Source organism: Stomoxys calcitrans, chromosome 5 (assembly GCF_963082655.1).
Source record: "Stomoxys calcitrans chromosome 5, idStoCalc2.1, whole genome shotgun sequence".
NCBI lineage: Eukaryota > Metazoa > Arthropoda > Insecta > Diptera > Muscidae > Stomoxys > Stomoxys calcitrans.
Window position 1 is genome coordinate 1,636,251 of NC_081556.1, and position 14,843 is coordinate 1,651,093.

The 14,843-nt window shown below is 37.8% G+C and overlaps 1 protein-coding gene across 1 annotated transcript; it reads right to left on the reverse strand.

Annotated features, from left to right (window-relative positions):
* Positions 1-7,782: 7,782 nt before the first annotated feature.
* On the reverse strand, positions 7,783-13,553 carry LOC106089681 (uncharacterized). The gene is made up of 2 exons (XM_013255620.2): positions 13,014-13,553; positions 7,783-8,567 (listed from the first exon to the last, which is right to left on the reverse strand). Exons 1-2 carry the CDS (start codon positions 13,497-13,499, stop codon positions 8,115-8,117), a joined length of 939 nt encoding a protein of 312 aa, XP_013111074.2. The 5' UTR covers positions 13,500-13,553; the 3' UTR covers positions 7,783-8,114.
* Positions 13,554-14,843: the final 1,290 nt, after the last annotated feature.

Genomic DNA, 14,843 nt, shown 5'->3' on the forward strand with positions numbered 1-14,843 from the left:
CCATATTAGGCACAGCTGTTGGAAGTCACAACAAAACACATCGTGCAAAATTTCAGCCAAATCGGATTGGAATTGCGCCCTCTAGTGGGTCAAGAAGTCAAGACTTAAGATCGGTTTATATGGCAGCTATATCAGGTTATGAACCGATTTAAATCATTCTTGGCACAGTTGTTAAAAATCATAACAAAACAATTCACGCAAATCGGATGGGAATTGCGCCCTCTAGAGGCTCAAGAAATCAAGACCCCAGATCGGTTATATGACAGCTATACCAGGTTATGAACCGATTTAAACCATACTAAGCAAAGTTGTTAAAAATCATAACAAAACAATTCATGCAAAATTTCTGCCAAATCTGATAGGAATTGCGCCCTCTAGAGGCTCAAGAAGTCAAGATCCCAGATCGGTTGAAATGACAGCTATATCAAAACATGGACCGATATGGTCTAATTACAATCCCAACCGACCTACACTAATAAAAAGTATTTGTGCAAAATTTCAAGAGGATAGCTTTACTCCTTCAAAATTTAGCGTACTTTCGACAGACAGATGGACGGACAAGGCTAGGGGATCGAACCCAAACATTAACCTCAAATTCGTGTTTCAGGAGTTTTACATATGTGAACCATGTTGCCTAGAAATCTAGGGTGCGCCCAATAAAGCGAGCGCACTTTTCGCAAAAAAAATTTATATAACATTTTCATATTTGCAATTAAATTTTTAGTAGATGCAATTAAAAAAACTAATTAGATATTTCGAAAGTTTCAATCATTTTATTTTATTTGGATTAATTAAAAAATTAATTGGAAATTTCAAAAATTTCAATATTTTTTTTTTTGATTGAGTATGCAACTTTTTTAATTGAAAATTTGTTTAGTCACCTTTTTTAAAAACTATGATTGATATTATCATTATCGTGGTTGAAGTTTTAATTGGATCAATTAAAATATGTATTAGAAATTTCAAAAATTTTCAATCATGTTTTTTAATTAAAAATAGTGCTGTAATAGTTGCCTGGACCCCTCAACATCTTAGTATGGACCAGAACTACCATATTTGTATGCAAAATTTACGAAATTTGCAAGAGATCCCTTAGCACTCGTACCAGTGAGCAGCAGTGAGCAGTGAGACCCCTTGTTACAGTATATTGCCCGTCGACATCCACGGTTTTATTCTACACCCTTAACGAATATACAGAAACGACAAGAAGTGAATAGATTGTGATTTATCCCCGTCGATTTTTTCAATAATTAACTTTTTATTTATAAGTTGGAAAAACCTACCATAAATTGAGTTCAGTCTACCAACCTACCAAGAGAATAAAAACCTACCAATTTTGGTAGGAACCTACCAAAAACGGCAACACTGAACGTCTTACCAGACATTCACGACTTATGACTCATAAGAAATTTACGACTAAAGTTTAAAACAAGTAATAGCGTGCTAAGTCCGGCCGGGCGGAATCTTGGGAACCCACCACCATGGATTCTGCTAAAATATGGTAGCTAAATCTAGTTATAGACCGAATTGGACCGTACTTGGCGCATTTGTTGGGAGTCATAACATAACATAGTTATATGCAAAATTTCAGGCAAATCGGATAAACATCGCGACTTGTAAGGGCTCAAGAAGTCAAATCGGCAAACCGGTTTATATGGGAGCTATATCATGTTCTTGACCGATTTGCACCGTACTTGGCACAGTTGTTGGAAGCAGTTGTTGTTCATAGCAGAACACTATCTGCAAAATTTCAGCCAAATCGGACAAAAGTTGTGGCATCCAGGGGCTCAAGAAGTCAAATCGGGAGATCGGTTTATATGGGAGCTATATCATGTTCTTGACCGATTTGCACCGTACTTGGTACAATTGTTGGGAGTCATAGCAGAACACTATGAGCAAAATTTCAGCCTAATCGGACAAAAGTTGTGGCTTCCAGAGGCTCAAGAAATCAAATCGGGAGATCGGTTTATATGGGAGCTATATCCAAATCTGAACCGATAAGGCCCACTGGGCAATCCCCAACGACCTACATCAATATAAGGTATCTGTGCAAAATTTCAAGCGGCTAGCTCTACGCGTTCGACCGCTATCGTGATTTCGACAGACGGACGGACGGACGGACATGGCTTGTTCAAATCAGAATCTCGAGACGATCAAGAATATATAGATCAATATTTCGAGGTGTTACAAACGGACATGGACATGGCTAGTTCAAATCAGAATCTCGAGACGATCAAGAATATATATATATATATATATATATATATATATATATATATATATATATATATATATATATATATATATATATATATATATATATATACTTTATGAGTTCCTAGATCAATATTTCGAGGTGTTACAAACGGAATGACTAGATTAGTATACCCCCATCCTATGGTGGTGGGAGGTGCGTGCGTGCGACTGGAAAATCACTCACGCGTATGCCACGACTGCACATTATGGTGTATGTGAAATCATGTGCACATGGAATAGTGTGCTCTAGAGGACGCATTGAGGGTCTAGAAGGCACATTGAAAAAGCTCTTGGATATACCGTTCAATTTGAAAAATTTACTCATAGAACAAAAATGATTCATGCTGAAGTGCATACAAGATGCGGCCCAACCCGACTTAAAGCTATTATACCTGTGGAGTGTTACTATTATTCTCAGCTTATTCTGCCTTGCAATACCGTCATCAAGGAGTAGATATCTTCAGCGTTATATTCGAATACCAATAGATTAGAGTCCCGCAATAAAAAGGCTATTGTTTCTCATTGAAAATTATTTTATTTTGTTTTTTTTTTTTTTTTTTTTTGAATTGAAATATTCTCTATGAAGATCACTACACTTGAGCAAGCTTTCAAACCAATTTCGAAGACCAATTGTCCCACCGAATAAAATACTTATAGAACATTGTTTTTGAACTCTTCTTCAAAGCGTTCACTTAACAGTTTGCTGATATCAAATCCAAGCAATACGGTGCACAGTGGGATGGGAACGAAAAGGAAAAAAAAACTAGTAAAAAGTATACCCTTTGGGAAATGTGCAAAAATGAGGTAATGTGCAATATTTCAAGGCCCTAATTGGTCCTGGCGCCTCTTCTAAAATTGGTCAACTCCTCCTTGCAGTCTTCCAAAAAATTTTTTTTTGGTCAGATTTCCAATTTTTTTACTTGATATTGCTCAATTACAACGTGCGAGTTACAAAGGCATTTGGTTTGCTAAAAAATGTACAATGACCTTGCCGCAAAGAGAGTCCACATCCGATTGTTGAGTTTAAAATTATTCAGTTTGGAAGTTGAAAAAATAGGTTTCTTGTATTTTTTGAAAAAAAAAAAACAAAATTTGTACATTAATTAGTTCGTAAAGAGGACATATTGTAGAAGCGTTTTAAGTGAAATTTTAACATTATATGTCAACTTAAACAGCAAAGCTCAGGTGCCCTATTTGAGTTTATATTTTGAACTTCTTATACTTTTAATTTTTTCCCTCAGCTCTAAAAATTCAACATTTCAAAAGCTTTTCTCTATACGGCATATTTTTAGTTATAGTTTTTTTTTCGATCCCGTCCCACTGCGCAGCGTCGGTTTCATTCATTTGATACTTAAGGCAGGTCCACTTCCACTGTTTCGGTTGGTGCGTACATGCAGATTATGTCTTATCTTAACTTACCGTTTATCGTTTTTCCTTTGAAAACTGTACTCAATCAGTTGATTTTGTGTCACTACTATTTCATAGGAAAATACTTTTTTGTGTAGTTCCAAATAAAATTTCTAATTATTATGAAATTTAGTCTACACCTAAAAAAGAAAGGATAGCCATAGCAAAGAAATTCGAGTATGTTGCTATGAATTACACAAACTATGGTATGTATGTAGAGATGTACATACCATGGATTCTGCTGAGAATGTACACAAATGAATTCAGTCTATATCAGGATTAAAAATACAATTGTATCCGAATATCTGGTGGCCGCACCACTCGGGAAAAAACCCTATACTTAAGAGAGTGTAAAGTGTACGAATTTGATATCAATTTTAGGCCGCCCAACCTCGAAAAAACCCCCCCGAATGGGGCATGTAAGCCGATCGGAACACTAGAAAACTTAAATGAAAAGTTTTCGAGAGTACAGTACAATATCGGAGGTCGGAGGTTAGTGAGGTACAATTTTTGTTCCATTTGACTGATATAAACCGATCTCCCGATATGACTTCTTGAGCCCTTACAAGCCGCAATTTTAATTCCATTTGGCTGAAATTTTGCATATATTGTTCTGTTATGATTTCCAACAACTGTGCCAAATCGGACTATAACCTGATATAGCTCTCATATAAACCAATATTCCGCTTTGACTTTTTGAGCCCTTACAAGCCGAAATTTTTGTCCGATGTGGCTAAACTTTACATATAGTGTTCGATTATGACATCCAACAGCTGTGCCAAGTACGGTCCAAATCGGTCTATAACCTGATATAGCTCCCATATAAACCGATCTCCCGATATGATTCCTTGAGCCACTGGAATCCGCAATTTTTGGCGGATTCCAAAAATTCGTTGGCGGCTGCAAACGAAAATTTCGCTAGTGGTGCCATCACATATTGCAAAATACTGCATCCTCTCCCCTACTTCTTTAAACTATCAACCAATTATTTGGTTCATTGAGTGCTTGGTATAGCCACACAAATAGTTAATTTGACTGAGCAGAATCATTCGTAATCGACTATCCTTTTAATTTTCACTTCTATGTTTAAATACAATAATACACCCACCCACCTACTGCATTCGACCTCTACTGCTGTTGCAAAATATTTTGTCTTGTTGTATTGGCTCCCAATAGATATACATACAAACAACAACAAAATTGCAAATGCCACACAAAGCCGATTCTTTAGAAATTTGCAGACCAACTTGCCGAGTAGGGCCACGCACATCAGTGTTGCCGTTTTTGGTAGGTTCCTACCAAAGTTGGTAGGTTTTTATACCCTCCACCATAGGATGGGGGTATATTAATTTCGTCATTCTGTTTGTAACTACTCGAAATATTCGTCTGAGACCCCATAAGGTATATATATTCTTGATCGTCGTGACATTTTATGTCGATCTAGCCATGTCCGTCCGTCTGTCTGTCGAAAGCACGCTAACTTTCGAAGGAGTAAAGCTAGCCGCTTGAAATTTTGCACAAATACTTCTTATTAGTGTAGGTCGGTTGGGATTGTAAATGGGCCATATCGGTCAATGTTTTGATATAGCTGCCATATAAACCAATTTTGGGTCTTGACTTCTTGAGCCTCTAGAAGGCGCAATTCTTATCCGATTGGAATGAATTTTTGCATGAAGTATTTTGTTATGATATCCAACAACCGTGCCAAGTATGGTGCAAATATGTCCATAAACTGATATAGCTGTCATATAAATAGATCTGGGGACTTGACTTCAAATGCGATCCATGGTGGAGGGTATATAAGATTCGGCCCGGCACGCTTTTACTTGTTATTCTCTTGGTAGGCTGACCGCAATTTTTGGTAGGTTTTTCCCTTTAATGCGGTATGCACATCAAACGAAATTTTCGTTACCATAAGATGTGCATTGGCGTATTCTAAGCAAAGTAGTGTGTTTGATTTGTGCCATATAGACCGATCTCCCGATGTAGAGTATTGATCCCATAAAAGTAGCATTTTTCATAGACCTCTACATAGACCTCTACATTTCGTCCAGATTAATCCATATAGAGAATGTGGCAGCTATATCCAAATATGGTCCGATGTGTACCACATTTGACAGGAACGGGTAGGGGTCTACCAGAATACACTGTGCAAAATTTCCTCGAATTCGGGTAATAGATGGAACTTTTATGGCCTCAATGCCCTATATCGGGAGATCGGGTAGTCGGTCTGTGCGGCACCTATATCTAAATATAGTCCGATCTGAGCCGCCCTTCATAGAAATGGATAGGTGTCTACCAGAACGCACTGTGCCGAATTTCATCGAAATCGAATGAAAAATTACCAATTTAATGCCTCAAGACTTTAAGTCTGGAGATCGGTCTATATAGCGGCTATATATAACCAAAATCCGATTTTATGAGATCAGAATCCTACAAAGAATAGGAAATCGTCAAAAATTGTTTGGAAAATGTTTTTATACCCAAGATATCTGCAAAATTATAAATACTCAAAAAAGTATTTATTGGGTATTTACGTTATAAATACCCAAGCGTTGGGTATTTACCAGTTAGAAACCCAGATCGGGGTAAAGGGTCCTATATCAAGATATGGGTCATCTTTGAACTATGCGATCTAGAATTGTAGGGCTAAAAACGCATAATTTGATGCTGTTGCAAATAGAATAAAAAAAATTGACCATATGTATATGTATTAGTGGTGAGAGTAAGAGAAATAAATGATGAGAGAGAAAGAGTATCTATATTTATAGTAGGTGAAAGTGGTGTGGGGTTGTAATCAGTGTTGCCACTCATGAAAATTATTTCCTACTCACCACTAATACACCCACATTTGGCTTTCCTTTGACACCCATAACGAATGCTTTCGAAAAAAACAACAACAATTTGTTGTGTTTGTGCTTCTTTTATGGAAATTGAATTCCTCAATGAATTCGATCCGTTTTTAAAACGAATCATAACTGGAGATGAAAAATGAATTGTTTACAACAACGTTAGTCGAAAACGATCATGGCCAAGCATGGTGAACCAGCTCAAACCACTTCAAAGGCTGATATCCACCAAAAGAAGGTTATGCTGTCTGTTTGGTGGGATTGGAAGGGTGTGGTATATTTTGAGCTGCTTCCAAGGAACCAAACGATTAATTCGGATGTTTACTGTCAACAATTGGACAAATTGAATACAGCCATCAAGGAGAAGCGACCAGAATTGGTCAATCGTAAAGGTGTCATATTCCACCAGGACAACCCTAGACCGCACACATCTTTGGTCACTCGCCAAAAACTGAGTGAGCTTGGCTGGGAACTTTTGATGTATCCACCATATAGCCCTGACCTTGCACCATCAGACTACCATTTATTTCGATCTTTGCAAAATTCCTTAAATGGTTAAACTTTCGGCAATGATGAGGCTATAAAATCGCACTTGGTTCATTTTTTTTGCAGATAAAGGCCAGAAGTTCTAAAGGCCAGGAAGATGGCAAAAGGTTATCGAACAAAATCGCAATTATATATTTGATTAAAGTTCATTCTAAGCTTTATTAAAAATGCATTTACTTTCTTTTAAAAAATCCGCAATTACTTTTTGGGCAACCCATATAAAAAATGCAGACTCATTGCTGGTATTCAAGAGAATATTTGCAATCTAAACTAACGATGATATTGTAAAATGATTGAATTTGTCATTTGAAATTAATATATTGTTACAATTGAGGTTTATTAGTTTTAAGGTTCCTATAGTTTAATTTCCGTTATTTTTAATTTCAAATTGTAACAGTTTTCTTATTACGTCATCACACATTGTTTCTAGTATTCCCTAGAATTTCTTTATTGTTCTTTGTTGCTGGTCTCTTACTCGTAATAATGTATGTTGTGTTTCTTTTGGCTGCACCCTTAAATTAGGTGTTCAATAGATGTAAGTGTATGTGTTTGCCTGTCAAGTATCATGATATGTATGTGTGTTTGGCTTTGTCAATGCTAGTCAGCTTTAGCAGAGATCAAGAGAGTTACCAGATTGGCGAAGCTACGAGATTGGATATTCTCGAAACATCGTTGTGGTCAGCATGAGGAATATAACGCTGCGGCGTAACGCAACACGAGTCATTTTTACTGAAATTGCGTATTGCAAACGTATCAGCAAACAGTAATTAGCAAGTTGTAAAGCAAATAAGTAGATCAATAAATCATTATGAAGTTAAGTAATTGCAAACGAAATGTGTTTTAATTGAAAGTAAAACGTCTACAGTAAAAACGTAACAATATATTTGTGAATAGTTATTTTTGCCAGCATATCTCAACTATGCCTTTATGGCGCTGAGTTTTAGATTATTACAGTTTTTTATGAATATAAAATAAATAAAAAAATCATCTCTTATTATTTTCTGAAATATCTGTAAAAACAAAACTATTTGCAGATAAATTTTGACAAGAACTAAGTCAAACACTGTCCTCAAGGAAGGTCCCAAGGTCATTTTGCCAAGACTGCAAACCAAACCTTCGTTTATATAAAAACTTAATAGCCCTTTTCATGGAGCTTATTTCGAGACCAATTATTTCCACGTACACCATACAATTTTCATCCACATCATGCCATTTCCCAGGAAAAGGAGGTATTTTGAAGTGAAACCCCTTTTCGTCAATGCGAGTATCGTAAGCATAGGCTTCCCAGCCATTTTTGTCGTACAGTTTTATCCGGAGTTCAGGCACGTAAGGCTTAACCGTGTTTAAGCGCAACAAATGCTCCGATCCGCCCATGTCATTTCCTATACAGGGGTCCAGAAGTATGCTGTTTCTAATGTCGTAAATGGGTTGAGAAAATATGGTATCAGCATATAATTCCATGGTGTTGGTGTCTGGATTGCGAATGTAAGCTGTAAATCCGAGATAGACCTACGAATGAGAATATCAATATTTTATTTAAGTAAAATATTCGGATAAGACCTTGGTTTCGTTACGCAGGCTAATGTGAAATATTTGTGAAATGAGGTGAACCGTATGATAGATTTCTCCAAACAAAAATGTGAAACCATTTCGTCATTCTGTTTGTAACACCTCGAAATATACGCCTGAGACCCCATAATATATTCTTGATCGTCATGACATTATAGGTCAATCTAGCTATGTCCGTCCGTCTGTCCGTCCGTCTGTCTGTCGAAAGCACGCTAACTTTCGAAGGAGTTAAGTTAACCGCTTGAAATTTTGCACAAATACTTTTTATAAGTGTAGGTCGGTTGGGATTGTAAATGGGCCAAATCGGTCCATGTTTTCATATAGCTGCCATATAAACCGATCTTGGGTCTTGACTTCTCGAGCATCTAGAGGGCGTAATTCTTATCCGATTCAAATGAAATTTTGCACAACGTGTTTGATATGATATCCAACATCTGTGCCAAGTATGGTTCAAATCAGCCCATAACCTGATATAGCTGTCATATAAATCGATCTCGGGTCTTGACTTCATGAGCCTCTAGAGGGCACAATTCTCGTACGATTTGACTGAAATTTTGCACGTTGTGTTCTGTTATCACTTCCAACAACTGTGTTAGGTATGATTAAAATCGATTCACAATCTGGTATAGCTGTCATATAAACACATCTTGGAGCTTGACTTCTTGAGCCAGTAGGGCGCACAATTCTCATCCGATTTGGCTGAGGTATTCTGTTATAACTTCCAATAAGTGTGCTAAGTACGGCGCAAATCGGTACATGACCTGATATAGCTGCCTTATAAACCGATCTGGGATCTTGACTTTTTGAGCCTTTAGAGGGCACAGTTATTGTCCAATTTGGCTGAAATTTGTAGAACGGGGTCTCTCATGACCTTTAACATACGTGTCTACTATGGTCTGAACCGATCAATAACTTGATACAGCTCCCATATAAACCGATCTCCCGAATTTGCTTCTTGAGCCCCTACTAGGCGCAATTCTTATCCGTATGAGCTGAAATATTACACAATAGCATATTCTTATTGAATATTCTTTGTTCGCCTAAAAAGAGATACTGTGCATAGAACTCGACAAATGCGATTCATGGTGGGGCGTATATAAGATTCGGCGCGGCCGAACTTAGCACGCTCTTACTTGTTTGTCATTAGTTTTTGGGTTAAAAAATCGCTTCAGTGTGCGCTAAATTGAGATTTAAAAAAAAAACATTTACAATGTCGTCTTAATTTTTTTTGCACTTGTTGTCAAAATCCTTGTCACATCGAGCATCATAGGCACTCAGTATTTGTGCAAGAGCCGGTGCCGCCCGGGCTCCCACTCAGACTTTCCGCTCGATACCGCGGACTGCCGTTGCAGCTACTCCGTATGGAGGAAGCATTCCACTATCCGCAACCAATGGACGCACGCGTTAGCTCGCAGCTAAGCTTCTCGTGACAGCACTGAACACCACACAGATCGAACCTCATTGTTCCAGCCTGTGTGTGGCTCACAGCTATCCCGTGGCGGGTAAGACATTGTATTGGGTTGCCCAAAAAGTAATTGCGGATTTTTTAAAAGAAAGTAAATGCATTTTTAATAAAACTTAGTATGAACCTTAATCAAATGTACTTTTTTTACACTTTTTTTCTAAAGCAAGCTAAAAGTAGCTGCTGATAACTGACAGAAGAAAGAATGCAATTACAGTGTCACAAGCTGTGAAAAAATTTGTCAACGCCGACTATATGAAAAATCTGCAATTACTTTTTGGGCAACCCAATATTTTTTTAAAACAACATTTTCTTTGAATTTTTATGAATTTCGTTAACAAATTGTGTTTCAAAAAAATTGTATTAAAATATATGTTTTGCTAATTGACCTTTGACTTTCAAAAAAAGGGATTTGTTTGATTTGTTTGTAAAAAAAATCGTAAACTTTGTTATTTTATAAAAAACTAGCTGGATCGGGCCCGCTCAGCTGCGCATTCTTTCACTCTCTAATATTTTTTATTTGTCTTGTTTGTGGACCTCTTGCGCCTGGATATCAAATTTGTGCTTTACTCCCAAATACCTTTCTTTTGAGCACCATATTGCCATAGTTGTTAAATATGTTCGGTTTGGTGGGTGTTTTGGGGGGTGAGGGGTTAGTCACCCAGACCATTGGTCCTGACAATGAATATCAATTCAGTGCTCCATTTCGGTTTGGGGTAGTTTTTGGGGTGGGGAGTCCCCCCACACACATGACCCTATAATTGAATATCAGATTCGTTTTCTACTCTTACATACCTTTTATTTGAGTACCATATTGTCATGATTGGTCTATGTATCCTTTTGATGGGTTTTGGGGTTGGGTCGCTCCCCCCCCGGTGCCCCACCCCAAATTTGAATACCCAAATTAATGTTTTTAGGTTACCATAAGAGCACAAAAAATAAATTCGCATGTATCGTCCAACCGTCTTCGAGATCTGGCCTTTTTTCAAGATTGGGATAAGGGGGAGGATCCGCCCGCCTTTGGAAAAACCAATAATCAAGTTCCCTATTTTCACCACAGGACCATTGAACATCAACTGTGTAAATTTAAAAAAAAATCTGTTCGGCCGTTTATGAGTTTATACGGAACAAACAAACACAAGTTGATTTTTATACCCACCACGCGGTCTCACGCGAACAACTGTTATCAGCCGGCCAGGTTTGACGGTATTAAGATGTCAGATTTTTGTTTGCATTCTCTTTGTTGTTATCTTCTTTCTCTGCTCATTTACGCACACGTATACACACACGCACACAAATTTCTTTGCGTATGTTGGCAAAACGTCGATCAGCTTGACGGCAAGATGGCGCATTGCACCATATGATTTGTGTTTGCTGTACATATGAGACGACCTTTAATTGTTTCGCCATGCCCCCCACCATAGGATAGATAGTATATTCATTTAGTCATTCCGTTTGCAACACATCGAAATACCCATTTCTTGATCGACGTAAAATTGTAAGACGATGTCCGTGTGTCTGTCCGTCTTTTGTAATCACCGTACAGCCTTCAACAGTTTAGGTATTGAGCTTAAATTTGGCGCAGGTCCGTATTTTTTCCATTCGCAGGGTAAGTTCGTACATAGACCATATTTGGATATAGCCGCCGTATAGCCCGATCTGCAGATTTAGGGCCTTATGCCCATAAAGGCCGCATTTTTCGTCCGATTTCGCTGAAATTTGAAGCAGTGAGTTGTACTAGGGGCCCCGACGCGTGACCCGAATATGGTCTATATCGGGCATTATTTACATATAGCTACCTGCCATATAGCACGAGGCAAATGAAGGCCACCGTCCGCTTTTGATGCTGAACGAATCCTGGCGAGAAAATCACAAAAAAAAATTTCAGCTGTGGTTATGCCCTCCTAATGCTGACGACATTTGTAAAGTACTTTCCCATGTAATAGCTTCTCCCAAAGAGATGTTGCTCTACGGCACGCCATTCGGACTCGTCTATAAAATGGACGCCCCTTATCATTGAGCTTAAACTTTTATCGGACAGCACCCATTGATATGTGAGAAGTTTGCCCCTGTTCCTTATGTTCATGTTCATGCGCAAGTTTACATTTTTTGCCATATAGACCGATCTGGCGATTTAGGGTCTTAAGCACATAAAATCCGCATTTATTACCCGATTATGCTGAAATTTGCAACAGTGAGTTGACTTAAGTCTCCCAGATAGGACCATACTTTTATATAGCTGTCATATGGACCGATCTTCTAAGTTAGGGTCTTAAGCCCACAAAAGCCGCCTTTATCACCCGATTTTGCTGATATTTGTAACAGTGAGTTGCTTAATTCCATAAAAAATCGGATATTTTGCCCGATTTCGATGAAACTGTGACTTGTGTATGATCAAATACAGCCCAGATTTGGATATAACTATGGATATGATAGTGGAGTTATAATGAAATAGGACCATGAATATGTCAATGGTGGTGGGTATCCAAAGTTCGGCCGCGTACGGCGTTGTTATTTGTAATGTTCGATGTAAATTATTTACTTAAAATTTGTTGTTTTATTCTCGTAAAAAGGGAATTTCAAAGAACTTTTTCTTGTTTAATTTCTTTTGTTGTATAATAAAATACAAGCCACATTTGATTTTCATGAAAAGTTTGCCAGAAATCAATTTTCATAAGAATGCATTTTATGGGTCGTACCTCCGATTTTGCTGAAATGTTGCTATATATATGTAGGACACGAATCTGAAGTCAGTATTTGGTGCAAAGTGCCGTGGACTGCCCGAGGGCCCTCAATGGAAAGTGCTTCAACCCAGACCCGGCAAGGACCTGCGTCGCATTGAACATTTTGAACCCCCTAACCTAGGCAATATGGGCATGAAATGAAAGCGATTGACGTGTAGTTTATCACACATATGTACATACCTTTCCATCGCAATTATTATGATTGTAGAGATATTCGACTTTGGAGCGCAAAATCCTATCGTCTTCCTGCATCAGAGAATCTAATTGGCATTCCCATATTATTTTACTTCTCAATTTCGATATTAGAAAATGTTTTCTCTTCTTCTTTGGCACATTGTATATGTGATAGTTTTTCAATGTATACGCAAAGACATCATTGGTTGGCGGCAGCGAAATTATGGGGAAAGCTTCAAAATTTGTAGGATCGAAATTTCTTGGCACAAGGTAACGGTGCGATAACTCTGGCGGATTGGTTTGGCTGTAGACATCACACATTATGAAAACCGGTTGTTGGCATCCCCTAAGCAAAATTTTACATTGAAGGGAACTCTGATGTTGGTTTTGACTTTTAGATATGAATTTATGCAAAGGTTGTGGTTCATCTATGATATACACGCGGGGATAGCCGTCATTCGACCGTATCGCGAAATTCATTCTTATCAACATTAAGCAAATATTTTTGATTAGTAACTTACTCTTTAGAGTGCGCTTTTTTATACTAAATTTCGATGTTCTATCCACAACAGCCTATAAGCGATTACTAAATGAAAAATGTATGAAGAGAATTTATATGCCATCTGAGGAAATTTCCTAGTCTGACTGGGAATATACCATGGTAATTTGGTGATACATATGGCAAAGGCATTGGTAGAGTACCTAGCTCAGGTGATGATACATTGCAATTTACAGTGTTGCCAATTTTCTTCGAAATCGGTTGAAAAATAAGCAATTCATTGCCTCAAGAGTTTAAGTCGGTAGATTGGTCTATATAGCGCTTATATATCATCATATACAAAGAATAAGAAATTTTAATAAAAAATAGTACAGTTATTAACAGTTACCAAAATATCTGAAAGATTTATGGATACCAAAATAAATAGCCACGCATTAGGAATTTACCCGGTAGAATCCCATCTCTCTCTAATGTGAAAAAAACAGTAAAAGCGTGCTAATTTCGGCCGGTCCGAATCTTGGGAACCCACCACCATGGATTCTGCTACAATATGGTAGCTATATCTGGTTATGGACCGCACTTGGCACAGTTATCGAGAGTCACAACAGAACACTATATGCAAAATTTCAGCCAAATCGGCCAAAAATTGCGGCTTCCAGGGGCTCAAGATGTCAAATCGGGAGATCGGTTTATATAGGAGCTATATCTAAATCTGAACCGATATGGCCAATTCCCAACAACCTACATCAATATTAAGTATCTGTGCAAAATTTCAAGCGGCTAGCTTTACACGTTCGACCACTATGGTGATTTCGACAGACGGACGGACGGAAATTTTATCAAAATCGGATGAAAAAATGCTCCTTTTATAAGCTCAATACTCCATATCGGGAGATCGGTCTATATGGCAGCACAAATCAAACCGACTATTTCGCTTAGAATATGTCAATGCACTTCTTATGCTATATATATATATATCTCAGCTATATCCAAATATGGTCTGATCTGGACCACATTTGACGGAAATGAGTAGGGGTCTACCAGAACACCATGTGCCAAATTTCATCGAATTCGGGTAATAAATTGATCTTTTATGGCCTCAATACCATATATCGGGAGATCGGGCGTTCGGTCTATACGGCAGCTATATCCAAATATCGTCCGATCCAAACCACACTTCCCGGAAATAGGTAGGGGTATACCAGAACTCACTTTGCCAAATTTTATCGAAATCGGATAAAAAATTACCAATTTATTGCCTCAAGGCTTGAAGTCTGGAGATATGTCTATATATCACCTATATATAACTAAAATCAAATTTTATGAGATCAGAAGAT